The 21,733-nt window shown below is 62.5% G+C and overlaps 1 protein-coding gene across 1 annotated transcript; it reads right to left on the bottom strand.

Annotated features, from left to right (window-relative positions):
• Positions 1 to 690: 690 nt before the first annotated feature.
• MMP15 (matrix metallopeptidase 15) lies at positions 691 to 19,755 on the bottom strand. Its single transcript, XM_069456592.1, has 10 exons — positions 18,895 to 19,755; positions 9,045 to 9,193; positions 8,276 to 8,404; positions 6,685 to 6,992; positions 6,194 to 6,355; positions 5,064 to 5,317; positions 4,599 to 4,737; positions 3,714 to 3,864; positions 3,474 to 3,589; positions 691 to 2,348 (listed from the first exon to the last, which is right to left on the bottom strand). The coding sequence occupies exons 1-10, from the start codon at positions 19,054 to 19,056 to the stop codon at positions 1,897 to 1,899; spliced, it is 2,022 nt and encodes a 673-aa protein (XP_069312693.1). The 5' UTR covers positions 19,057 to 19,755; the 3' UTR covers positions 691 to 1,896.
• Positions 19,756 to 21,733: the final 1,978 nt, after the last annotated feature.

Raw genomic sequence — 21,733 nt, 5'->3', positions numbered from 1 at the left:
GCGTGGCTGGTCGTTGCATTCCTGGGGGCCCAGGGTGGTACCGAATAGGCGTGGCTGAGAGCAGGGATGTGGGGACGGAGGCAGACCTCAAGCTCACCCGCCACACCCAGACCCAAGGGACAGTGACACTTCAGTCCCTGCTCTCCTGGGGTCTCATCTGCACCCGGTGCAGGTCTTGGGTTCCCCCTCACCCTCTGAGCGGTGTGTGGCGAGAGGAACTTTGGAACCAAAGTGGCACCGTTTTCCATCTTTGTGCCCAGCTGTGTTCCTGTCCAGGGTGGGTCTTCAGGCTGCCCAGGACCCAGTGTGAGCTGCTGGGAGGGCTGGGCGGCCCGGCCTGGTTCTTCCTGGAGGTGGAGGGTGTGTGGGAAGCTGGGCTGTCCCTTCCCAGCACAAACGAACGGCAAACACGTTCCACCCTCCTTCGCCGCCCCACCCTGACAGGGTAAGCCCAGGTCCCCTTCCGCCCCCGCTCCTGGCCTACTGAGGGCTGCCCTAAGCTCTGCCCTCCCGAGGCCTTGTTCCCAAAGGCCACTGGGAAGGAGCCCCCGCAGTACTGGGAACCAATGGTCTCCGCGGTGTTGAGGGCAAGTTCCCCAATCCTAGTGTGGACTTGAGTCCCTGCCACCTGCAGGCCTTCCAGCTGTAGCTCCAGCCCAGGGCCTCTTACAGACGAGGCCACACTCGCCGGCTGTACACTTTAATCAGTGTAGATTATTTACAGACATACAGGTATGTGGGTGGACGCTGGACCCCCACGCCCACCCCTCGGCTGGCTCTCCGGGTCTGCAGAGGTGGGGGGAGCTGCTGGCCCACGTCGGTGCCGGCCCATGAGAAGCCACCACTTGGAGAGAGGCCGGCAGAACCCCCTGCTGCCCCCGCAGGGGTCTGGGTAGTACCCCTCTTGCCCAGGCTGTGGGGGGCAGAGAGAGCCGGCCATACAGTACCATTTCCCACCAGCCTCGGCCTCCTGCTTGGTCTGGGAGGGAAAACGGGGAGGGAAGCGTCCCCGGCCTCCGGGCTGAGCCTAGCAGGAGGGGAGCCTCTCTGGCCACTGGTGGGCTCCTTTGGGGGTTCCACAGTCTGCATGAGGGGTCGGGGGAGCTGCTGGCCTGTCCCCATCAGTGTCTGTCCTCTAAGTCCCTTGGGGGACAGGGAGCTGGAGGGAAGACCCCACACCTGGTCTCTGCTGGGGTGAGGCCAGTACTACCCTTGGGGGAGGGGCCCTGGCAGACTCCCTTTGGTCCTTGGTAAGGCAGGCCCAGGGCCTTCTCCAGAGAGGGAAGGAGACGTGGGCCCAAGGGGCACATGGGAGCTGGGGCTGCCTGGGCCGGGGCGGGGTCCTCGGGGTTGCTGGAGCTGTCAGAGTGGACCAGGGAGGAACCAACCCTCAACTCGACTCAGGGGCCAGTGGCCCACCTCCTGGGCCCCTCCCCGTCACCTTGGGGCTTCCCCTGGGCGAAAAGCTCTTCCTAAGGCCAGACTCCGGAGGGACGGGACCCAGCGGGGCTGACCAGTCTCCCAGCTGGCAAACAGAGTCCTGGTGGTGGCCCTGGGGCTCAGGCTGAGGCGGGCCGTGCTCCACTGCAGGCCTCTGCCCCTGCGCTCCTCTGGCTGTGGCCAAGCCAGGGGTGGACGAGGGCCTAATTCCCTGTCTGGAGCAGAACTGCATTTAGAAAACTCTAAACACCCTGTCCTGGTCAGGAAAGCAGAAACAAATGCTCACTTAAGGTGCCAAAAAAAAAAAAAAAAAAAATACCTGGGCATAAATAGGGAGGGCAGGACCACCGGATGTTTGAGGGCTCGGAGGGGTCCCCACCCAGGGGCGGAAGGAGGCCCTGGAGCCCTCTCAGAACCACAGGCCCCCGAGCACCGTGAGGACAGGAGGGCTGGGCGTCAGACCCACTCCTGCAGGGAGCGCTTGCAGTAGAGCAGCACGCGGGGCGCGCCCTTGCGCTGCATGTGCACCAGGGCGTAGGTCAGGCCCAGCACGCAGAGCAGCAGCAGCAGCGGCACCAGCACCATCACCACGTTCACCGTCCGCACCACCTCCTCCATCTGCACCACCACGCGGCTGCCCCCGTCCTTGTCCCCGTCCGCCCCCGCCCCGAAGTCCCCCTCGCCGCCGCCTGCATCGCCCTCGGCGCTGTCGCCGTCCGCCCCGGGCTCTGCACCCCCGTCGGGGTTGAAGGGTGGACGGGCCACGTCGGGCCAGCGGGAGCCTGGCTCCACGTGCTCCTGGCAGCCCATGAAGTCCCGCAGGATGGACTTGGGGTAGCCGGGCTCCATCCGCAGGCGCTCGTTGTCGAACTTCCAGTATTTGGTGCCCTTGTAGAAGTAGGTGTAGGCTGCGGGGGCAAGCGGGCCGGAGTGGCTTCAGGCCGGGCCCCCCCACCGGCAGAGGCCCCCAGAGGAGACCAGGATGCACTGAAACGGCCCTGGCTTTAAAATGCCCCCTTCTTACTTGCCTCCCCGAGCATTTTCAAATCTGCCCCTGCCCAACTTACAGCAGCCAGACTGAAGGTCAGAGGGGTTTGGGTCAAAGGCATGACTAGAACCCGGGGCTTCCTGACCGGGCTGACACTGCCTGGGGCGGGGCACGGAAGGGTCCTGCAGCGTGCTGGGTCGGGGAACCCTGCTGCCCCATCCTGGGATTGGCTGCACCCCCCACCAGAGGCCAGGGTCTTGCTCAAAGTCACAAGGCCACCCTGCAGCGGCCCTGGAGCGGAGCCTGCTGCTGCCTCGGACTGGCTCTCTGGCCTTGGGCACCTTGCCTGTGCCCTGTCAATGCTGGACGGGCCAGGTTGGAACCAAGTGTCGAGTCTGTGCTCTGCTGGACACAGTAAGATCACAGCGGAGTGACAAGCTCACACATAGAAGCTGTCTGACCACACTGAGCACTAGCAGAGCGAGCAAGGTCTGCCCCGAGTCTGAGAACCATGAACTCAGAACCAGGGCCGATGGTGTTTCTTAAATGCACCAGACACTCTGCTGGAGAAATAAGGGCCACAGGTCCCTGTTGCTTGTAAGGACAGGTAGACCAGGCTTCCCTTCTAGGCGCGTAACTGACATTCTGGGAGGACACTAGCCGCCCCAGCACTCTGAGCCAAGCCCACCCTGCTCTGGCTCGAGGCTCCCCGAGGGCCGTCTGGGGGCAGCAGGCAGTTCCAGGCTCTGGCTCTGCACACAAGCAGGCTGGGCTGGCGGCTCGAGCCCACAGCTTCCTAGCCACGGGATCTTGGGCACTTTTCTCAAGCTCTCTGGTTTCTTAGTCCACCCGTCCATAAAAGGGGATGGTGACCACACAGGGAGGACAAGGAGGACATGCTCAGGAGGCTCCCAGCCCTGGGCATGACACTGCTGTGTCCCCCTTGTGCCAGATCCCTGGGTGACCTCAGGCAAGCCCTGCCTCCCTGTGTGTGTAGCAGGGGTACGGTGAGTGCGGGGCAAACAGGGAGGGGCTGGCCTGGTACCTGCATCGTTGCTCAGGAAGGCCCCTCTGGGGGAGGTGGGGACCCCCTGCCAGACACTGATGGGCTTGGGATAGCCAGGGTCTCCACGCTGCGTCTCCTCGTTGTAGCGCCAGTACCTGTGACCAAAAGCCCCAGGCTGTGGACCTGGAGACCCTGCCGGGGTCTCCTTCCAGGTAGACCTGAGGGTGAGGGGGCCTGGGTGGGGCCTTCTCCCTGCAGGGGAGGGGGCATATTGCTCACCTGTCCTCTTGGAAGAAAAAGGTGTGACCCGTGGGCTCCCACCAGATGGCTGTGTCGATGCGGTCGTAGGGGATGTCCAGGCCGTAGCTGGTCAGCGGCTGGGGGTAGCCGGGCTCCAGGTTCGCTTCTCGGAAGAGCCAGTAGCGGTCACCTGCAGGAGGGGCGGGAGGCCGTGTGAGGATGGGCTGGGCCGAGGGCTGTGTGCGGGAAGGGGACAGAGCATGCCCTGCTGGGCCCACAACTCCATTCACATCCACCGCCTTCCCCCAACACACAAAATCATGCAGCCCTGTACACGTGGCAAGTGTCGACACCCACGTGCTCACAACAGTGCAACTCACCTGCACATCACACACTTGTTCCCATGAGCACAAGTCACCTGCTCACACCCGCACATACCCCGCACACCGTGCACAGGCCTGCATTCCCACGTGAACACCCCCCCCCAGCTCTAGTACAGAGGGGGCCTGCCTGGCCTCTGGGTCGGGGGGCTGTGAATCGGGAGCGCCCCACAGCCCTCCCAGCACGTGGCCCAGGGCTCCCTGCTTTCAGTGTGGGCCCGGCCCTGTCCTCAGGCAGCTCCTGCCTCGCTGAGGCTCCGGCCAGTAGGGGACACAGCCAAACCACGGGGGTTGCGGGGTGGGGAGGGTGTCTGTCCTCGAGGCCTTCGTCTTTGCAGACAGACCAGAGATCCTGCCCCAGAGTGGGCTGGGGGACTTGATCTTCTGAGACCGGGACAGAGGGAGACAAGGCTGAGCCCCTGTGCTGCAGAGCGTGGACAGGCCCTCGCCCCGACTCAGGACGGCCTCTGGCCTCCAGGGTCCCAGGACTGCCCCGCCGGCCGCCTCTGTCTTCCTCCCTGCCCCCATTCCCACCCCAGCTCACCTTTGAAAAAGACAAAACGACCATCCTGGCGCTCATAGGCAGCACTGATGTCCCCGGGCAGACCACGCCAGAAGTGCCCGATGGGCATGGGATAGTTGTCCAGGACGCGGTTGTGCCGGACTCGCCAGAACCAGCGGCCCTGGGGAGGGTATGGGCGTAAGTGGGTCGTGCACGCTCGCTGCCAGGTCGGGAGAGGCCGTGTCCTCAATCCGCCCCCTCCCAGGTCCGGGAGTGTGTGGGGGCAGGTCACTGAGATATGCTGGGTGGGGGAGCAGCTTGGAAAGCCATGGCCGCACCCGGGAGAGAGCCCCGGGCTGGGGAGCTGGCACTGGAGTTTGCTGGGCCTGGTTTCTTCCTGGTCTAGGGTCTGGTGGCTCCTCAGGGCCCGCTCAGGGAGGGACGGGCAGGGGCGCCCTAGCAGCCAGGCAGGGCAAGGCTCTGGGGGAGGCTGTCCCCGTGCCAGACCTTGAACACGAACATCTCCCCGCGAAGCATGGCCACTGTGTCAAAGTTGCCATCGCAGATGTTGGGGCCGTACTGGTCGGGCCGCTCTGTGGCTCGGGGCTGGGCTGGGGGGCCCGGCTTTGGGGGCCGCTCTGGCTTCCCGCCTGGGGGTGGTGGCTGGGGCGGCCGGGGGGGCCGGTGGTCTGGCCGGCCTGGCCGCCGGGGTGTCACGGTGGGGAGAGGCCGGGTGGGCTGCGGCTGACCATCTGGGGTGCCTGCAGAGAGAGGTGGGGAGCGAGAAGTGAGAGGGCATCCCCAGACAGCCAGGAGGGCGGGTTCTTCCCTGCAGAACCCTGGACCCCCAGGGCCCCAGCACAGGCCCACCCCCGTGAAAGGTCCTATCCGTCCACGGCAGACCCCTCCCCCACACCAGGCCTGGGTCCCTTGAGGCTGCCAGGCTGCCCCAGTGGAGGCTCTGGGAGGCAGCGGACGCCGCAGGGGCAAGAGCACAGCTCTGGCCTCGGACATCTTGACCCCTCTGCGGACTGCCCATCTCACTCCCGAGTCGCCGGGGAAGCAGTGAGGGGCGTCTGCCGGGCGCCCGGCAAGGCAGGTGCTGCCAGCCCTGAGGAAGGGTGCGGTGTGGGCAGGGGGCACAGGCCCTGACCCACTGGACGGGCCCCAGAGACCTCACCACTGGAGGCTTTCTCAGAAGGGGCCTAGGTGGGGTGGCACCTGCTCAAAGCCACTGGGAAGTGACACACCGGCAATGCTCAGGGGAGAGCCGTGACAGGCTCTGGCTGGGAGTGACGGTGAGAGGGGAGGGCTCCTGGGCTCCCCGGGCACTCTTGGTCTGGGGAGGACACTGCCAAGGCCGAGGAGGAAAGGAGTCACGATGGGCCCTGGAGCCACCTGTGTCCCCTCAATGGCCCCAGCCCAGAGCTCCGGTTAGGGCTGGGCCCTGGAACCCGCCAGCCCTGAGTCTGATTTCCAGCTCCACCATTTACTCCCCAAGTGATGTGAGCAAGTCACTAATCCTCACTGGGCCTCAGTTTCCTCATCTACAAAATGGGGATGGCAGTAATCTCTATGCCCACTAGGCTGGGACTTGGGAGCAGGTACACAGGGCCCCCTGGCCGCAGCCCACTCACCGTAGAGCTGCTGGATGCCCCGGAGGTCGTCCTCAGGCAGCTGGAAGTTGTCGGTGTCCATCCACTGGTAGAATGGCGCCATGATGGCACTGGGGTTACTGGAGTGCTCCAGCCCCAGTGCATGGCCCAGCTCGTGCACCGCCACCAGGAAGAGGCTGTTCCCTTGAGGGATGGGCAGCACAGTCAGCTCTGGCCTGTCCCAGCTCCCGGCCACCCTAGACCCTCCAGACAGCCTGCACTTCTTCACTCCTGGAAGAGGCTGAGCTGCTTAGACTTCTGGCCTCCAGCTTCCCCATCTGAGAAATGGGTACAACAATCCCTTCCTATCTCCCCTTGGAGATGATGGGACAAGAGACAGATCAAGTGTGGTGATCTGGAGACCTACACAGGGGAACTTGCCCCTCCCAACCCCACGGCTGGCGAACCCTCTCAGGAACTGTGCCCAGCTCTGCTCTGCCTGCCCTGTCCCGACCCTGGCCAGCCGTCCTCACCATGCAGGTCAGTGCTGGAGAAGGTCCAGGGTTCATCTGCGTCAAAATGGGTGTCCCCGCCCAAGCCGGGGCCAGGGAAATAGGCGTGAGCCAGAAAGCCACCCGTGCCGTCAAATGGCGAGCTGTCGCCGTGGAAGCCAGAGGCAAAGAGTACCATGATGTCGGCCTCCTTCTGCCGCCGCAGCCGGATGTCCTCGTAGGGCACCTCCTGGAAGACCAGGGGCGTGGCCTGCTCCCACACGCGGAAGGCCCTGCGCACCGCCTCCATCGAGTGGTACCAGCCCAGCTTCTCTGTGTAGTTCTGGATGCTGCGGGCGGGCAGGAAGACGGGCGGGTGGGTGCAGGGACGGGGGCTGCCGTCCACGGCTAGCACGTTCCCGAGGAGCGTGTGAGGTGACATGCCTGTCAGTGTCAACCAGCAGTTTACTTTGACATGAATTATAATCTGAATTGTCAAATCCAAGAGTTCATTAAGATATTACTGAATAAGGTTGCATTGTGGCAAATGAACTGATTTTAAGTAAGACAGACATTAAACAGGCCGGGCGCGGTGGCTCACGCCTGTAATCCCAGCACCTTGGGAGGCCGAGGTGGGAGGATCGCTTGAGCCCAGGAGTTGGAGGCTGTAGTGAGCTATGAATCTCACTACTGCACTCCAGCCTGGGCAACAGAGCAAGACCCTGCCTCTAAAAATAACAACAAAAAAAAAACCACAGAAGAAAGATATTAAGTGAACAAAAGTGCAGGCGCTATGTGGCTGGGGGAAGGACCCAGGGAATGGGATGTAAACATTGAGGCTCGGGAAACACAGGCCATGCACAGGCCGTGGAGCTCCAGGGTCAGGCAGACCTGAGTTCAAGGCCTAGCTCTAGTGTCGTCTGTGTGATCTTGGGCAAGTGACTCTGTCTCTCTGATTTTCAGTTTCTTCATCTGTTCGGTGGGAAGGAGGTGAGGGAGTAACTTCCTCACGGGTTCCAGGGAGGATTAAATGACTCAGGAAGAGCACAACAGAGCCTGCCAGGGCCGTGTGGTGAGGCCTGCTATTACTCACATAAATCAGATTAAGCTTCTGTGTGCTGGTTGGACCATGAATTCACCCTGGAGGCCTGAGATCTAAGGCCTCGAGCTGCTCTTCCTTGGGAGATGGAGCTCTGGGTGGGGGCGGTGGCTGGACTGGAACAGGACGGGGGGCCCTAGGGGACCATGGCTCAAGGCACACTCAGCTCAGGGGGTTTTCTAGCTGAAGGTCTCGGCAGAAAGGATGAGGGTCCCTGAACCAGGGTTTCCGCAGGCGACTTGCTGTTTGCTCACAGGATAGATTCCTGTACCCCGGCCTCCCTGGCCTCCCCTGCAGTTTGTGCTGGTGCAGGAACACTGCTGGCGGGTGGGAGGTGTGGAAGGACAGAGCAGAAGTGGCCCCAAGGGTCCCGACCTCTGGAGGGAGACTACCTGGAGTGCCGGCTGGTCCCATCGGCGTGGGAGCAGGATGCACTGTCCAGGCCGGGCACCCTGGGGTGGGCTGCTGGGAAAGGAAGCCTGAGGCTCAGCCCGCCGAGAGAGGCAGGGCACCTGCCCGGGCAGCTGGCCCTACCTGAAGGTCAGATGGTGGTTGCTCCACTTCCTCCCGGTGAGGGCGTAGCGCTTCCGCCGCCGCCGCAGATTGGCTTTCACGCGCACCCCGAACTGGTCTGGCACCCCACAGCGGGGCCGCTTCATCCACCTGGACCACGGGGCAGAGGGGTGAGCGCGGAGCCTCCCGCAACACGCCTGCCTGCTTTGGCTCTGCCTCCTCCAGGTGGTCCAACTCCTGCCAGGCCCCTCCCGCCTCCAGCCGCCCAGCTGCCCCTTCCAGTAACACAGGCAAAATGACCCTGCACTGGAAGCCTGAGTGCCCAGCAGTGGCTCAGTAAGGTGAGCCCCTTCTCACCAGTGCCACCCAAGACCAGGAGTGTTGCTCCTCAGGCCTCCTGTCCTTGCTGTGTTATGCTCTGTGCGTTCTCCTCAAGGACCCAGCTTTAGGTTATGTCATCTTGATTAGATTCAGAGCAAGGCCCAGCTAGGACATCCCATCCAGGGATTCAGTACTATGTCTCCCATTCCCATGCCTGTGGCAGACATCACTAATCGATCACTGTGCTCCTCGCTGCTGAGCCCAGATCTCGCCTTAGGAGATTTCTCTATACAGGGCTTCAGGCAGCCACCGCAATAGATCAGAATTGGCACGGATGACCAAACCATTTGCCACCTCTTATCTAGGCCACTCTTGTCTGGAAATTCTACATGCCACACCCTCCTGAGACTAGGCCAGAAGGAGGGCAGGTGCCTGTGGGGTCTGGGAGGGGCTGGACAGGGACACTCACGCCTTGGTCTCTTCATCGAGCACGCCCGTGACGGGGATCCCATAGAAGCGCTGCATCTCCGCGAGGGCTGAGGCCAAGATCTGGGCGGAGCGCATGGTGGACATGTGGCGGCTGGGCTGGGGCAGGTAGCCGTAGAGCCGCAGCCAGTTCTGTAAAGAAGCCACAACCTGTCAGCAGGTCCTGGCACCACCACCTTCAAACAAGCACAGCCTGCACTGACACCGCTCACCGCCTCTGCCACCATCGCCCCATCTGAGCCGTCATCGCCTCCTGCCACGGCGACCGTGTGAGCCTGGGAACCCACCTCCCTTATTGTCCATTCTCACACGAGAGCCAGAACAAAAGGCCAAGTCACGTCTGGTCAGTTCTCTGCTTAGAACCTTCCAAAGACTTCCCATTGCAGCGGGAAAAGCCATTTGTACGGGAGCTGCAAGGCCCTCACGACCTGACCCCCCCTTAGCCCTCTGACCTCACTCCTACCTCCCACGCCTGCCGCACGCTCCTGCCTCAGGGCCTTTGCACTTGCCGTTCCTGCTGCCTGGCGTGCTCCCCAGCTAGACACTGGCATGGCTCACATCCTCATTTTCCTCAGGCGTCTGCTTCAACATTACCTTATTTGAGGTGTTCTTGGGCATTATGTAAAAAAGGTGCCACCAGCTATACCCTGCACCGGCCCCTGCACTTACCACCCTGTGACACACTATATATTTGGTGTTTGCTGTTTGTCTTCCCCCATTAGAATGGAAGTTGTGTCCATAGTAGCTGTCCTGATTACTGCCCTGGCCTCTCCAGGGTGGGCCCCTCTCCTCTAAGTGGACTGCCAGAGACACCAAAGGGTTCAGAATCTCCCGAGGCCTAACCACGTAGGAACCCCTGGCACTGCTCCCCCAAAGACCCTAAACCTCCTGGAAGGAGAGCACACAGATCCAGGCAGCCCGCCCAGGCCCAAGAGGGTGGGACAGAGGCCCGAAGCCCCGTCCCTGCTCTGCTGCAAACTCTCTATCCTCTCCGGGCTCCAGTTTCCTCATCTGCAAAACAGGGAGCAACGGGGCTGCTGGGCTGAGGTTTGAGGGAGAAGCATCTGGTGTACAGTGGGCACACCCGGACCTTTTGAGAGCTCGCTCAGCAAGTCTTATCACCCATCCATCCACCCACTCGCCCAGCCAAACTTCCCTGAGCACCCTCTCTGTGCCAGCTGGGGGTCGGGGGCTGGGGGCTGGGGTGATCTGACCTCCAGGCACGTGCAACCTCCCTGGGAGACCCAGCGCACCCACAGAGCAAGGAAGTCACAGCTCCATGTTGACAGTCCAGAGGGAGGCTGAGTTACGGTAAGAAAGGGGGCTCCGCCCTGCCCACCTCATGCCCTTGAGGCTGAGTGAGCATGTGATCACCGCGGGAGGCGGTGAGCAGAGGCCGGACTGCTCTGGGCCTTGGCCACAAGCCAAGTGTCTTTGCTTACCCCAGGCCTCTGGGGGCCTCTAGAGTGGGAACAGTGGCCTTCTGAGCCACCCTGGAAGGTGACGGCTGCACCAAGGGCCCATGAGATAGGACAGTAGCTGGATGAGGTGGCTGCTGCAGCCACGCTGTCGACCAGCGGGGGCCACACCCACGAATCTGCCTGCCACGGTCACGTGCAACTCCTCAGGCACTTGCTCCCTCGGTGCCATGGCCAGGCGCCCGGTCTGGCTGGGCTGCCCGGCCTGCCGGCACCCAGGCTGCCGACAGACGGAGCAGCTGCCGCGCCGTGCTGAGGAGCTGCCGAGTCGCAGGCCGGATGCACGGCCACAGCCCCGAGGCCTCTCAGGACCCTGGGAAACAGCCACAGAGCAATGAGGCGGAGACACGGAGCCGGGAAACGTGGAGCTGGGGCAGATCCTGGCCTGGCCATTCCTGAGGTGCAACCCCAGGCCGTCTCGGGCCTCAGTCCGTCATCAGTGAATGGGAGCTTGTATGAGGGCCCGCCTCATCTCGCAGGCGCTGGATTAGATGGGAAGTGCATGCCATGTTTGGCACTGTGCTGGGCAGGGGAAGGCGCTCACCAGATGCGTCAATGACAGACTGGACAGCCCGGGAAGCAGGAGAACCCACGGCCCTTCCGCCCGCTCTCCTTGCCTCTCTGGCCCAGGGCTGCCTCCCCCAGCTCCATCAGACACTGGTGATGTCGTGGGCACCCCCCTTCTCTTCCCCAGCACGGGGAGCCTTTCCCGAGGCTCCTGCGGTGGGTAGCGGCAGGTCTACCACCCCTACAGGACAGTTTCCCTGAAGATGCTGGGAGAGCTCCAGAAGGCGAGGCACGAGCCCCAGCCAGCTCTAACAGCGCAAGGGCCCGGCTGGAGGCAGGGAGTGGGGAGGGCTGGCTGCTGACAGATGAGGGCACCTCTACATCACCTATTTGCATACGGTAAAAATATCTCCGGGAGCGCAATCACGGGCCACCGAGGGGCTGATTAGCAGTGTCTGCAGAGTGACAGGAGGGGAGGGCAGGGGAGGCTCAGGCTGGGGCCCTGGGGAGGGAGGTGGCCTGTTTGCAGAGAAGAGCTCCAGAGACCAGCAGGGGGGATGGGGCAGAGGGCCCCTTCCACTCCGGGGCTGCTGGGAAGGTCCCACAGGCCCTACGGACCCTCCTACACACGGATAAGCACCCTTTGAGTCCCAGGGAAGTGAAGAGCTTCCATCTCACGATCAGTCAAGCCTCAAACCTCAGCCTCCTGGTGACAAGTGCCTCACAGCCGCTGCTGGGGCAGACAGCCAGAGGCTGAGGACACACCGCCCCTTCGGCAGCAGGTGGGGTCGAGTAAGCAGAAACATGGCCTTGGCGCAGACCAGCCGAGCCTCTAGATGACAAGGAGAAGCGACAGGGCCTGCCTGACTCAGGCAAACGCGTGCTCAGGATGGCTGAACGCCAAGTGCCAATAAATCTGCCCAGCAGCAGCAGCACCTCCGGCAGGGCTGTGGGCTTTCTCCCTTCCCCGGTGTCCGGGAGGTGGTTTCCTGCTACGCGCCTGCCACGCTGGGTGGGACAAGCTCTAGAGGCGAGGACATATTGGGAGGAAAAGACAGCATGGGGTTGGGGGGCAGCTTGCAGAGGTGCTCTGCTGCCATAGGGCAAAAGGTGGGAGTGATCCCCAAGGTCACGACCTCCCAGTCCCCAAGCAGGTAGAGGGGCTGTGTTCAAGCCTCTGCTGCTTCTACTGGTGACTGTAAAAACTGTCCCTTAAGGCACTTTCTCCTTGTCACCTAGAGTCTCATAGGTGGGGTGAGCCAAGGGGGCGAAGCTATTTCTCAGGTGGAGAAACTGAGGCTCAGGGAAGTCGGTAGGTGGGAGAGTAGGGGCAGGATTTAAAGCAAGGCTTGGTTTCCTCCTCCATGAAGGCCACCGTCTGATGGGAGGGAAGGCAGGCTCTCGGGCCATGAAGCTTCCTCTACCTGCAGCCAAGAGTGGCAGGCTGCTGTGGGAGCCCCCGGCCACCGCGGCTCTCTCAGCCATTTCTTTCTTGAGCCCCAGACCCCATCCCATAAGTATTTACTGACACTTCAAGTGAGTGGCTGGCCCCAGGCAAGGGGATGTGGGGCCACCAGGAGAGGCCATAAACCTAGCACCTGAGAATCTGGCACGTCCGGTGTACACACAGCAGGGTGCAGAGGGGACCGGAAGTGGGGCCTGTGAGCAGTGCTGCTGGACCAGGCTGTTTCTGAAGAATCACTCCCTTCTTGGCCTGAGGCTGGGGACACTGGGCTCTACAGCCCCTCTCAGGGGCAGTGCCCAGCACAGCCCGGGGGGAGGGTCCCTAATCCTCCCCACACGCAGCATCTCCGGCGGGGTCTGGGCGCTGGGCCGCGAGGCCCTGCTCAAGGCCTGCCGAGAGGGCTGGTCTGAGAAGGAGCCACCAGATCGATGCCGTGCAGTGAGCAGCGTGGGGGCAGGGGGGTGAGCTCCCGCTGCTGCCACCACTGCAGCCACAGCCACGGCTCCTCCCAGGCTCAGATCTGTGGAGTCAGCCAGCTGCCCCTCCCACTGGGCCCTTATCAGACCCTGGGCGATGATAAGGACAATTTCTACTGGGCTCCGCTTTGCCTCTGTCACCCAGGTTCTCTCTGAGCAGACCCGGGTAGGGCTGCCCAGCCGGGCACAAAAGGAGTCTTGTCAGGGCTGCTAATGAGGGGTCCGGCCCCCAGACCTCTCTGACCTTGTGAGGTCCTCACCACGCCCGTCTCCCCTGCCCCACGGTCCCAGTACTGAGGGCTCTTGGGAGCAGGCCAAGGCTTTGTCTGGCTCTGCACATGCAGCCGTGCGGGGACAGAGCCGGTGCTGAAAGGGACGAGCAGGAGAGCCTTGCGCGGCACGGCGTGCACTCTAGGCCCACGGCCCACCCTGTCCAGGGGACCTGAGCCAAGAGCCCACGCGCCAGCTGGAAGACCCCAACGCCATCAAGCCCAGCTATCTCCCTGAGGCCTCCGTGCACTACAGCTGACTCGTCCAGCCTGCATCTCCGCAGAGATGGGGCTCTCACCGCCGCCCGAGCAGCCCGTCCTGTCTCGGGGCAGCAACGACTATCAGAAAGCTCTTCCTCGGGCTGCGCAGAAATCAGCCTCGCAGGGACATATGTGCCTCTCGGTCCTGACTGCTTGTCCAGGCATAACAGGCCTTTGTGTAACTGAAGATGGTTAAGACAACTTTTCTAAGCCTCAGTTTCCTCTTCCTGTAAAACAGGGCCAAGATTCTCACCTCCCACCTGCCGAACAGGGTTGAGAATAAATAGCGCGACAGCCCCACAGCCAGTAAAGAAAAGGGACACCAAGGTAGGTCTCCAGTCCTTGGTGGGTTTCTTACTACCTTTAGAGGCAGCATGGTCCATATTTAAGCAGTTCTAGAAGGACACACTTGCTCATTTTGGGCATAAGTCTGCTTCCTACTATGGTCTTAAAGGAAGCTGCAGGTTGGGGCCCGGACTCTGGGCGGTGGGAGAGTCCAGCCAGAGAAGCAAGGAGGAGGCAGACGTCCTGCCGCTTCTTTACCCTGCAGCCTCCCAGCCCACCCCCACTCCTTAACCTGGAGGAAAAAACAAACGGGTCCTTTGGCCGGTGGGTGGGGTGAAAGAGGCCTCTGCTGGCGGGAGTTTTGGGCTCGGCTGGGGGCCAGGCCTTGGGGCCTCACCTGGAAACCCCCCTGCAGGGGCTAACTCCTAGGTGGCGCTGCCCACAGGGCGGAGCCTGCTCTCGGCTCCCACAGCTCAGGGCAGTTCTGGCCCCACCTCTGGAACTTCCTCCCACTTGGCTCAGGCCCACAGGCCCCTGCCTGGCAGAACTTCCCCAGGATAGCACCCCAGGCTCCGACCTGCAGCCTTTGACCCAGCACGGGGGTTGGGAGCTTGGGCTCCAAGCCAGAGTGATCTGGGTTCCAACCCCAGCTCTGCCACTCCCTGGCGTGGCATCTGGGGTAATTCCTCTCAACTCACAGTCTAAGTTTCCTCTTCTGTACAACGGGGTAATGACAGCACCTACACTTGAAGAGTTAACGCGAGGAGTAAATGTGAAAACGCTTACACAACCCCTCGGCTGTGTGCTGGGCAGAACTAAATACATTGCAGGCGCACAAAAATAACACCTGAGCCTCTCTGGGCCCCACGTGCCGAACACTGTGCACAGCGTTCAGCCATTCAGCGTTTTGCACGTAAATGCGATGGATCTGCCCAGTAAGTCCATCAAGCAGATACCACTGCTATTTCCATGGTACAGGGCTACTGCAGCTCAGACAGGTTCAGTGACTTGCCTAACGGCAAATGCCATTTGCTTCTCACTGTCATGGTGTTTTTGTCACTATTTTGTTAAGTACTTCCTATGTACCAGGTGCCATTCTTATAAATGCTGGGCATGGAGCTGGGCTGTCACCCCTACAGGCGGCAGTCACTAGGGCTAAGGGTCAGCCCCAGAGAGCTGATCTAGACCATGGCCTCCAGGATTTACCCCCTGATGGCGGTAGGATGTGGGGCCCCTCCAAGGGCTGGCTCATGGCTGGCACCCAGAAGTTCATCCATCTATCCTGACACTGGGGGTTGAATTGGGTCTTCTCACACATTTCCTTCCATTCCCACAGGGGCAGCGGGATCTGGGAAGGGGCATCCCTCTTGGTTCCTCTGATCCAAGCCAGCTCAGACACCTCTGCTGTTCTTGCCTGAGGCTACAAAATCTGTCACCTCCCCTAAAGGGGGGAGCTCCAGGTAGCCCCAGAACCAATGTCCTGGAGAACAGTCCCTCTGACATAGAAGCCCTAATTCAGGGGTGCTTGTGCAGCCAGACGGGGACAAGCACCCGACATGTTAGCTACCTTCAGGCTCCCAGGTCCTCACATTCATCTGTGGGCTTCTCCCAGGACCCTCTTCGTAATGGAGAATGATCCAAGCTGGCCATGGGGCTCTGCCTGCTCCTGAGTGTCCAACTGGGACAATCTGGAGGATGTGTACTTTGATCTGATCTGGGGAGCAGTGCTGCCCACAGGGACCACCACAGCTGGCCTCAGGTGTAAGTCGAGCTCCCAGCTGGGCAGAGGTGCCGATGGCAGGAACATCTGAATCGATGGCAGGAACATCTGAATCGAGCAAAAGGAGCACAGAGGGGCAGCCAGACGCAGTGCTCGGCAGGGAAGGGCTTTGCCATGCCTGCAGTGTTGCCATCAGAGACACGGGAGGGCGGTGGGCTTTTGGAGGGTCTCTGGGGGTGGGGGTGGGGTCAAGGTGTGTTTCCATTCCACATTCAGGAATGTCTTTTACAAGTCTCCACCCTGCTCAGGGTGGGGCACAGGAGGTATTTGTGTCCAGGGGTCACAGTGGGCAGGTTAAGCCAATGCGCTGCTCAGACAAGGAGCACATTCTGGGCCGTTCCCTGCAAGGAGGCGGCAGACAGGCTCCCAAGGGCAGCCCAGACACAGACACATGACAAAGGGCTGGGTATGAAGGGCACAGCCCAATCAGACCAGTTCTCTCTAGGTCTTGAAACAGTAGGAGAAGAGTGGCTGTTAGTAGCAAGAGAACGGAGTAAAAGGCAGAGGAGGGAGGGAGGGAGGAGGAGAGAAGATTCAGCTTCCGTAGGTTCTCAATGACAAGGTCCTGACATTAACCCTTTTCCCTGGAGGGTGAGCACCGAGGGCCTCCACTGTTTATGCTCCACATTCAAGAAAGAGTATTAGTCAGGGGGGACCAGTGGGGCCCCCGGGGGCCAGCACAGGAAGCCTGGGCTGTGGCTCACCAGGCAGACTCGAAGGTCAAAATGAGGATTCCAGCTGCCCCCTCCCTCCTGGGCGCTTCCTGCTCAGCTGCCAGGTGGAGGCATGGAAGGTACTCAGGGTCTCCTTGGGGAAGGTGGGTGTGTCAGTGGCACCACACCTGTGAACTCTGGCAGCCTGAGTCACCACCGCAGGGTGGGCTGAGGGCCTGAACTGTGCCTGGGGGGGAGGGGCTGGGGGTGGGTGGGTAAAGACAAGAGCTCCTACGGTGAAAACTAAAGGCACTGAAGTCTGCCAGGCGCTGTGGCCAGAGAGATCAGGACAGAGATCTGAAGTGGGGCCTGGACTCTCCGCGCTGTAGGCAGGGAGCTACAGCCGCACCGCAGCCAGGTGGGGCTCCAGGCGGCACATTCAAGGGAGAAGGTGGGACAGGGCAGAGTAGCTCAGTACTGGCTTTCCCGAGGCTGTGGCCCGACAGGCTGCAGGTGTCTGCTGTCTCCTGGCACATGCCGGCCTCCCTGACTCCTTCACCTGGTGAAAGTCCTGTGGTTTCCACCTGGGGAGGGGAGAGGGGCTGGCTCTGGCTCAGCTGCTCAGAGAAGGTCCCAGCCATGACCTGACCAGAAGCCTGGAGCTGTGTGATTATGGGGTGAGGATCAGAGCCCTTCTCCAAGGGAGGCAGGTCCTGGACACAGGGTGCAGGCCAGGCTCAGGAGTCCCACAGTCCCCTGGCTGATGGGACTCCAGGAGCAGCCTGTACCCCAAGGCCAACTCTAGGACCCAGGACAGTCCACCTATCTCTAGCCCTCTATCCACCATGGCTTCCAACATTCAGGGCTCCCTAAACCTTCCAGAGTCTCTTCCAGCCACAGTCTAGGCCCAACCCAAGTTTCTCCCAGGAGTGGGGCTGCAGGCCTGTCACAGAGTCCCTAGCCAGTGCACCACAGGCTTAGGGCCAGGTCGGTGGCCTCAGTACAGCCAGGGCTCTCTTCCCTGGAGGCGCTAAGCTGTGGGTGGCTCCTCAGCTGGGGGTGGGGGTGGGAGGTGATGGAACTGCAGAAGCAAAGAGAGTGAAACCCCTTAAACCACAGGTTCCAGCACCTCAGCACCTGGCCCTCTTGGATGCCAATTCCCAATGCGCGGCCACCAAATTCCAGCTTGGTCCAGAACTGCTTCCTGTGGGGAGATGCCATCCCTAAGTAGATTATAACTCAAGGGTGGGTTGTGTGACTTGAAATTCTTTGGTACTCCACTCCAGGGTGGCTGCTGTGCCCAAACAGTACTTTGTGCTCAGTGCCTCCGTCACAAGCTAAGGGGCAATTCCCACCAGCGGAGCCCCCATAGCCCCTGCCTGCCCGTGCGAGTGGGGGAGGGGCAGCCAGACTGGGCATGGGCTGGGCTCCCACCCTGCCTCCTGCCAGGCCCGGCCAGGGAGAGAGGGCAGAGCAGGTGTAACTTGAGCCCAGGAGGAATTCCCTGCCCTTCCTCCATGCTTTTATTAAAGTAGGGCGGGGAAGGGCAGGCTTCCATCGGAAAAATCTCCCAGGCAGCCGCGGGAGGTGAGAAAGCCGCCCTGGGCTGGGAGGGAGCACCGGCCCACTGCAAATAGAAACGGCGCTCAGGCCCGCAGCCCGGGCAGCCCAAGGGCACCGAGGTTCCAGCCTACCCGGCCCGGCACAGAGGAGGCTCCAAGGAGGCTCTCTCCCCACTCCCAGCCCAATCCTCTCCTCTGCTATCTGGGGCAGGGAGCAGGGTCTTAGAAGTCGGGAAAGAACGGACCCACTTTTGCCCTGGGGCAATGGAGCTGGCGCCTTCACTGTCCTCGCTCTGGAGGACGGTGCTCGGCGACCCTAAAGAGCCAGGGGTGCTAGCTGGACTCGGTTCTGCTCCGGGAGGCCGCGCCTGGTCACCCGCGGGACCAATCCAGAGACGGGCCCTAGCAGGGGCGTCAGGAGGGCTCGCAGCGAGAACGCGCGCAGAGTCCACCCTCACCGACCCGGGCCTCCGTGTAGGGGCGCTGGGGCGACAGGGTCTCTCCCTCGGTCCCCACCCGGGCGTGGCGAGGCATCCGCGCAAGAGCGCAAGAAAGTCGCCAAAGCGCCCCCGCAACCCTCGTCTGCTGCCTCAGCGGTTCGCACCCCTTCCCCCAACCCAGCCCGCCGTGCGCGGCTCGGTGTCACCGGAACCAGAGGCTACTAGGCGGGAGCGCTGCCCAGCTCCTGCTCCGCTCGCGGTCGCCCCCGAGCAGCCCCCTCCCCACTCGCAAAGAGCGCCACGGCGCGCCCGCCCGGCTCTCGAGGAATCAGCTGCCCAGGAGGGAAGAAGGGAGGGGAGGCGAAGCTGGGGGGGCGGTGCGGAAGCGGCTCCCGGGACACAGGCTGGGGCGGGTCAGTGCCCTAGGTAGGCTGCTGTGGTAGAGGGCGGGTGCGAGCCCTACGCCCTCCAAGAAAAGAGGCGAGCCGCAGAGGGCGAGCTGGCGACGAGCAGCCTGCCAGGTCCCCTCTCTTCCCCGCCGCCCCCTGCACAGGGGGCGCGTCTCCGCTCCCTCCACCTCCACGCCCCAGGCTAAGGCCTGGCTCCCCTCCCCCAGGTCCCCACCCCGCAGCAAGGGGGCAGGGTCGGGGTCCTTACCTCGGCATGGACTTCTGCGTCCTCGGCCGCTACGCCGCGGCCCAGGCAGCCCAGAAACACGAGTAGCAGCGGCAGCAGTCGCGGCCGCGCCGCTGTCTCCCGGCCGCCGGGGAGACCACTCGTCCAGCCCGGCCGTCCGGGCACGCTCCTGTCGCTGCCCATGCTCTCGGCTCCCAGCCCGGCCGGAGGCGCTGCACGCTGGGTTCGCTCGCTCGCGGGCGCCCGGTTCTCGCACGCGCCTCGGAAACTTGCGACGCTCCCTGGCTCCTGGCCGGCCGGGCGCGCGGCGGACCTCTGGCTCCGGGTCCCCGCTGGAGCCGCTCAGATCCCCCCGGCAAATTCCCAAGCCCGAGGAGAAGCGGGCAGGGCAGGTCCGGGCGCGCGGAGTCCGCCGGCGGGAGAGGGGGCCGGCCGGAGCTGCCCGCCGCGGGGTCCCGCAGCCTCGGCGCCCCGCGCTCGGGGCCCGGCCCCCGAGAGCAGGCGCAACTCCTGAGCCTTTGTCTGGCTCAGCGCTCCGGCCGCCCGGTCCCGCGGCGCCCCCTGCGCGCCCAGCTCCCTCTGTCCATGCCCGGGGCCGGGCGCTGCCCGGAGCGCGCGCCTCCTGCCCGGGGACTCTGCTCGCCGCCGCGCCCCGCCGGGCCCGGGGCCCCACGCAGTCCCGGGAGGAGGCGCAGGGAGCCGGCCCGAGCGAGCAGGCGAGCGAGCCAGGCAGCGGGCGCCCGACGTCCCCGGCGAGTTCGGCGCGGCCGCGGGCGCTCCCAGCACTCCTCCCCGCGCGCCGCGGCCGCCGCCGCTCTTAAAGGGCCAGCGCGCTCCCTGCGCGCGGACCCCGGCGGGGGCCGGGGGCGGTCCCTGGGCCTGGGGTTTCCCCCGAGCAGGTGCTGGCGGCGGAGCCCCGGCAGGTGGGTGGCTCTTTTACTCTTCTCTGACGGCGGGAAACCTCCCCAGCCTGCCCCGCATCACTCCGAACCCTGCTTCTGGGGGGCGGGGGTGACCTCCGGCGCGACTCCCCGCGGAGGGAGGAGGCGAGGAAGGCGTGGTCTCCCAGAGGGGGAGGAGTGCAGACGACTCCTCCTTCTACCTGGCGCGTTGGGGGATACTGAGGCAGAGGCGGGGGGGAAGGTCTTGGAGGACGGAACCAAGTGTCCTGCTTTAGGCTAAAAAGGAAAAATCTGGAACTGTGTCGGCCCGACCCCTCTTTTCAAAACCCTGAAGGTGTCTGGCCCTTCAGAAACCTTCCTCAGTCGCAAAGTGAGGGGCTGGGCGCCTCGAGGGTGTCGCGGGGCGGCGAGAGCTCAGGCTTGGGGGACGCGGTTCGAGTCTGCGTCTGCTCCTTGGCTGCGGCTTAGACGTGGGCGAATTAATCTTTCTGAGCCTCCGTGTCCTTATCTAAAACGCGGGGCGAAGAGCTGGGTGAGGGTTAGGTAAGGCTTCCTAACCCTGGTTCCCGGCCTGGCACAGAGTGTCCAAGCACTTTGGCCACTGTTTCGTGCACGTGAAGCGCGACCCTGCGGCTCAAGCAGGCGCCGGGCAAACCTTCCCGCGGAGTTTAACGTGCTGGATCAAATTCTAGGACGGAAGCCGCTTGAGACGGGGTCGGTGTGGACGCTGGAGGCCCGGGTCGAAGGTCCGCAGAGCCCGCGCTTCCAGGCTAAGGGCAGCCCTGGCGCTGGGGACGGGCCGGCGGGGTCGGGAGCGGCCGCCCCGGAAACGGACGCTTTCCACACCTGAGGGCGCTTTCCCCGGAGCAGGCCCTCTGGCCACCCAGCCGGCTTCACCTCCGGAAATCGGATATCGGAGCTGGCAGAGCGCCTTAGACATGGCCTGTGTGAGCCGACCTCGCCTGGTGGGGACAGGCCCGGGGACGGCCCCTGGCGCTTGGCGGAGCTTCCTGGGGCAAAAGAAGTCGGAGTTTGGAGAAAAGGTGGGTCAACTTCATCCATTTCCATGGACTAACTTCTCCGTGGGGGCTCCTCACCTGGGAGATGGGTTTCTAAATTCTCTGCTTCGAAATTTGCTTTCGGGAAATGTGCAGTGGTCTTCAGAAACGGACAGCAGGGTTGTCCCTGTTTAATGACCGCATCGCATTCTTTCACAGTATCTATTCCCAATCGGCTAATTTTGAAAAACATTTGTGTTTATGTGGATAGCCAGGGAGGAGAGGAGCCCAGGAACCCTGAGCAACCGTCTTAGAGGCCTGTGGTGGGACAGGCCCGGTGATTGTTTTTTCTCTGGAGATTCCTCTCTTGGGTCAATCTGCCTTAAGAAAATGACATCCCCTGTGACCAGATCTTGTAGCTCCCATTTACTGGTTCTGGCTGCTGCAGGTGTTTCGGGGCTCCAAGGTGAGTTTGTGCATCCACCTGTCACAAGCTGACTGAGTCCCTACCGGGTCTGACCAGTACCCAAGGCCTGAGGGGACCAGTGGGGCTCAGCTGTGTGAATTCCCAACTAGCTTTTACCATTGTCCACATTTTGCAGGTATTGTTTCATCTATATCCTGACAACCCTCCCCTCCCCCACCCCACCCCACATTTTTTTCTTGGAGTCTTTTGAATTAAAAACCAGACATGGTTGGCCGGGCGCGGTGGCTCACGCCTGTAATCCTAGCACTCTGGGAGGCCGAGGCGGGTGGATCGCTCAAGGTCAGGAGTTCGAGACTAGCCTGAGCGAGACCCCGTCTCTACTAAAAATAGAAAGACATTATATGGACAACTAAAAATCTATATAGAAAAAATTAGCCGGGCATAGTGGCGCATGCCTGTAGTCCCAGCTACTCGGGAGGCTGAGGCAGTAGGATCGCTTAAGCCGAGGAGTCTGAGGTTGCTGTGAGCTAAAC

This window comes from Eulemur rufifrons, chromosome 23, assembly GCF_041146395.1.
Source record: "Eulemur rufifrons isolate Redbay chromosome 23, OSU_ERuf_1, whole genome shotgun sequence".
NCBI classification, from domain to species: Eukaryota; Metazoa; Chordata; class Mammalia; order Primates; family Lemuridae; genus Eulemur; species Eulemur rufifrons.
Note: the sequence above shows the minus strand (reverse complement) of the source record. Positions and strands in the feature narration are given on the sequence as shown.

What these genes read in the sequence shown, in the direction of transcription:
- MMP15 (XM_069456592.1), bottom strand. Translation starts at nt 19,056, where the DNA reads ATGGGCAGCGACAGGAGCGTGCCCGGACGGCCGGGCTGGACGAGTGGT. An exon ending in CTCGATGAAGAGACCAAGGC is followed by an intron (nt 8,405 to 9,044) that starts GTGAGTGTCCCT and finishes CCCGTGGTCCAG; the next exon opens with GTGGATGAAGCGGCCCCGCT. An exon ending in TCGTTTTGTCTTTTTCAAAG is followed by an intron (nt 3,865 to 4,598) that starts GTGAGCTGGGGT and finishes CCCCTCCTGCAG; the next exon opens with GTGACCGCTACTGGCTCTTC.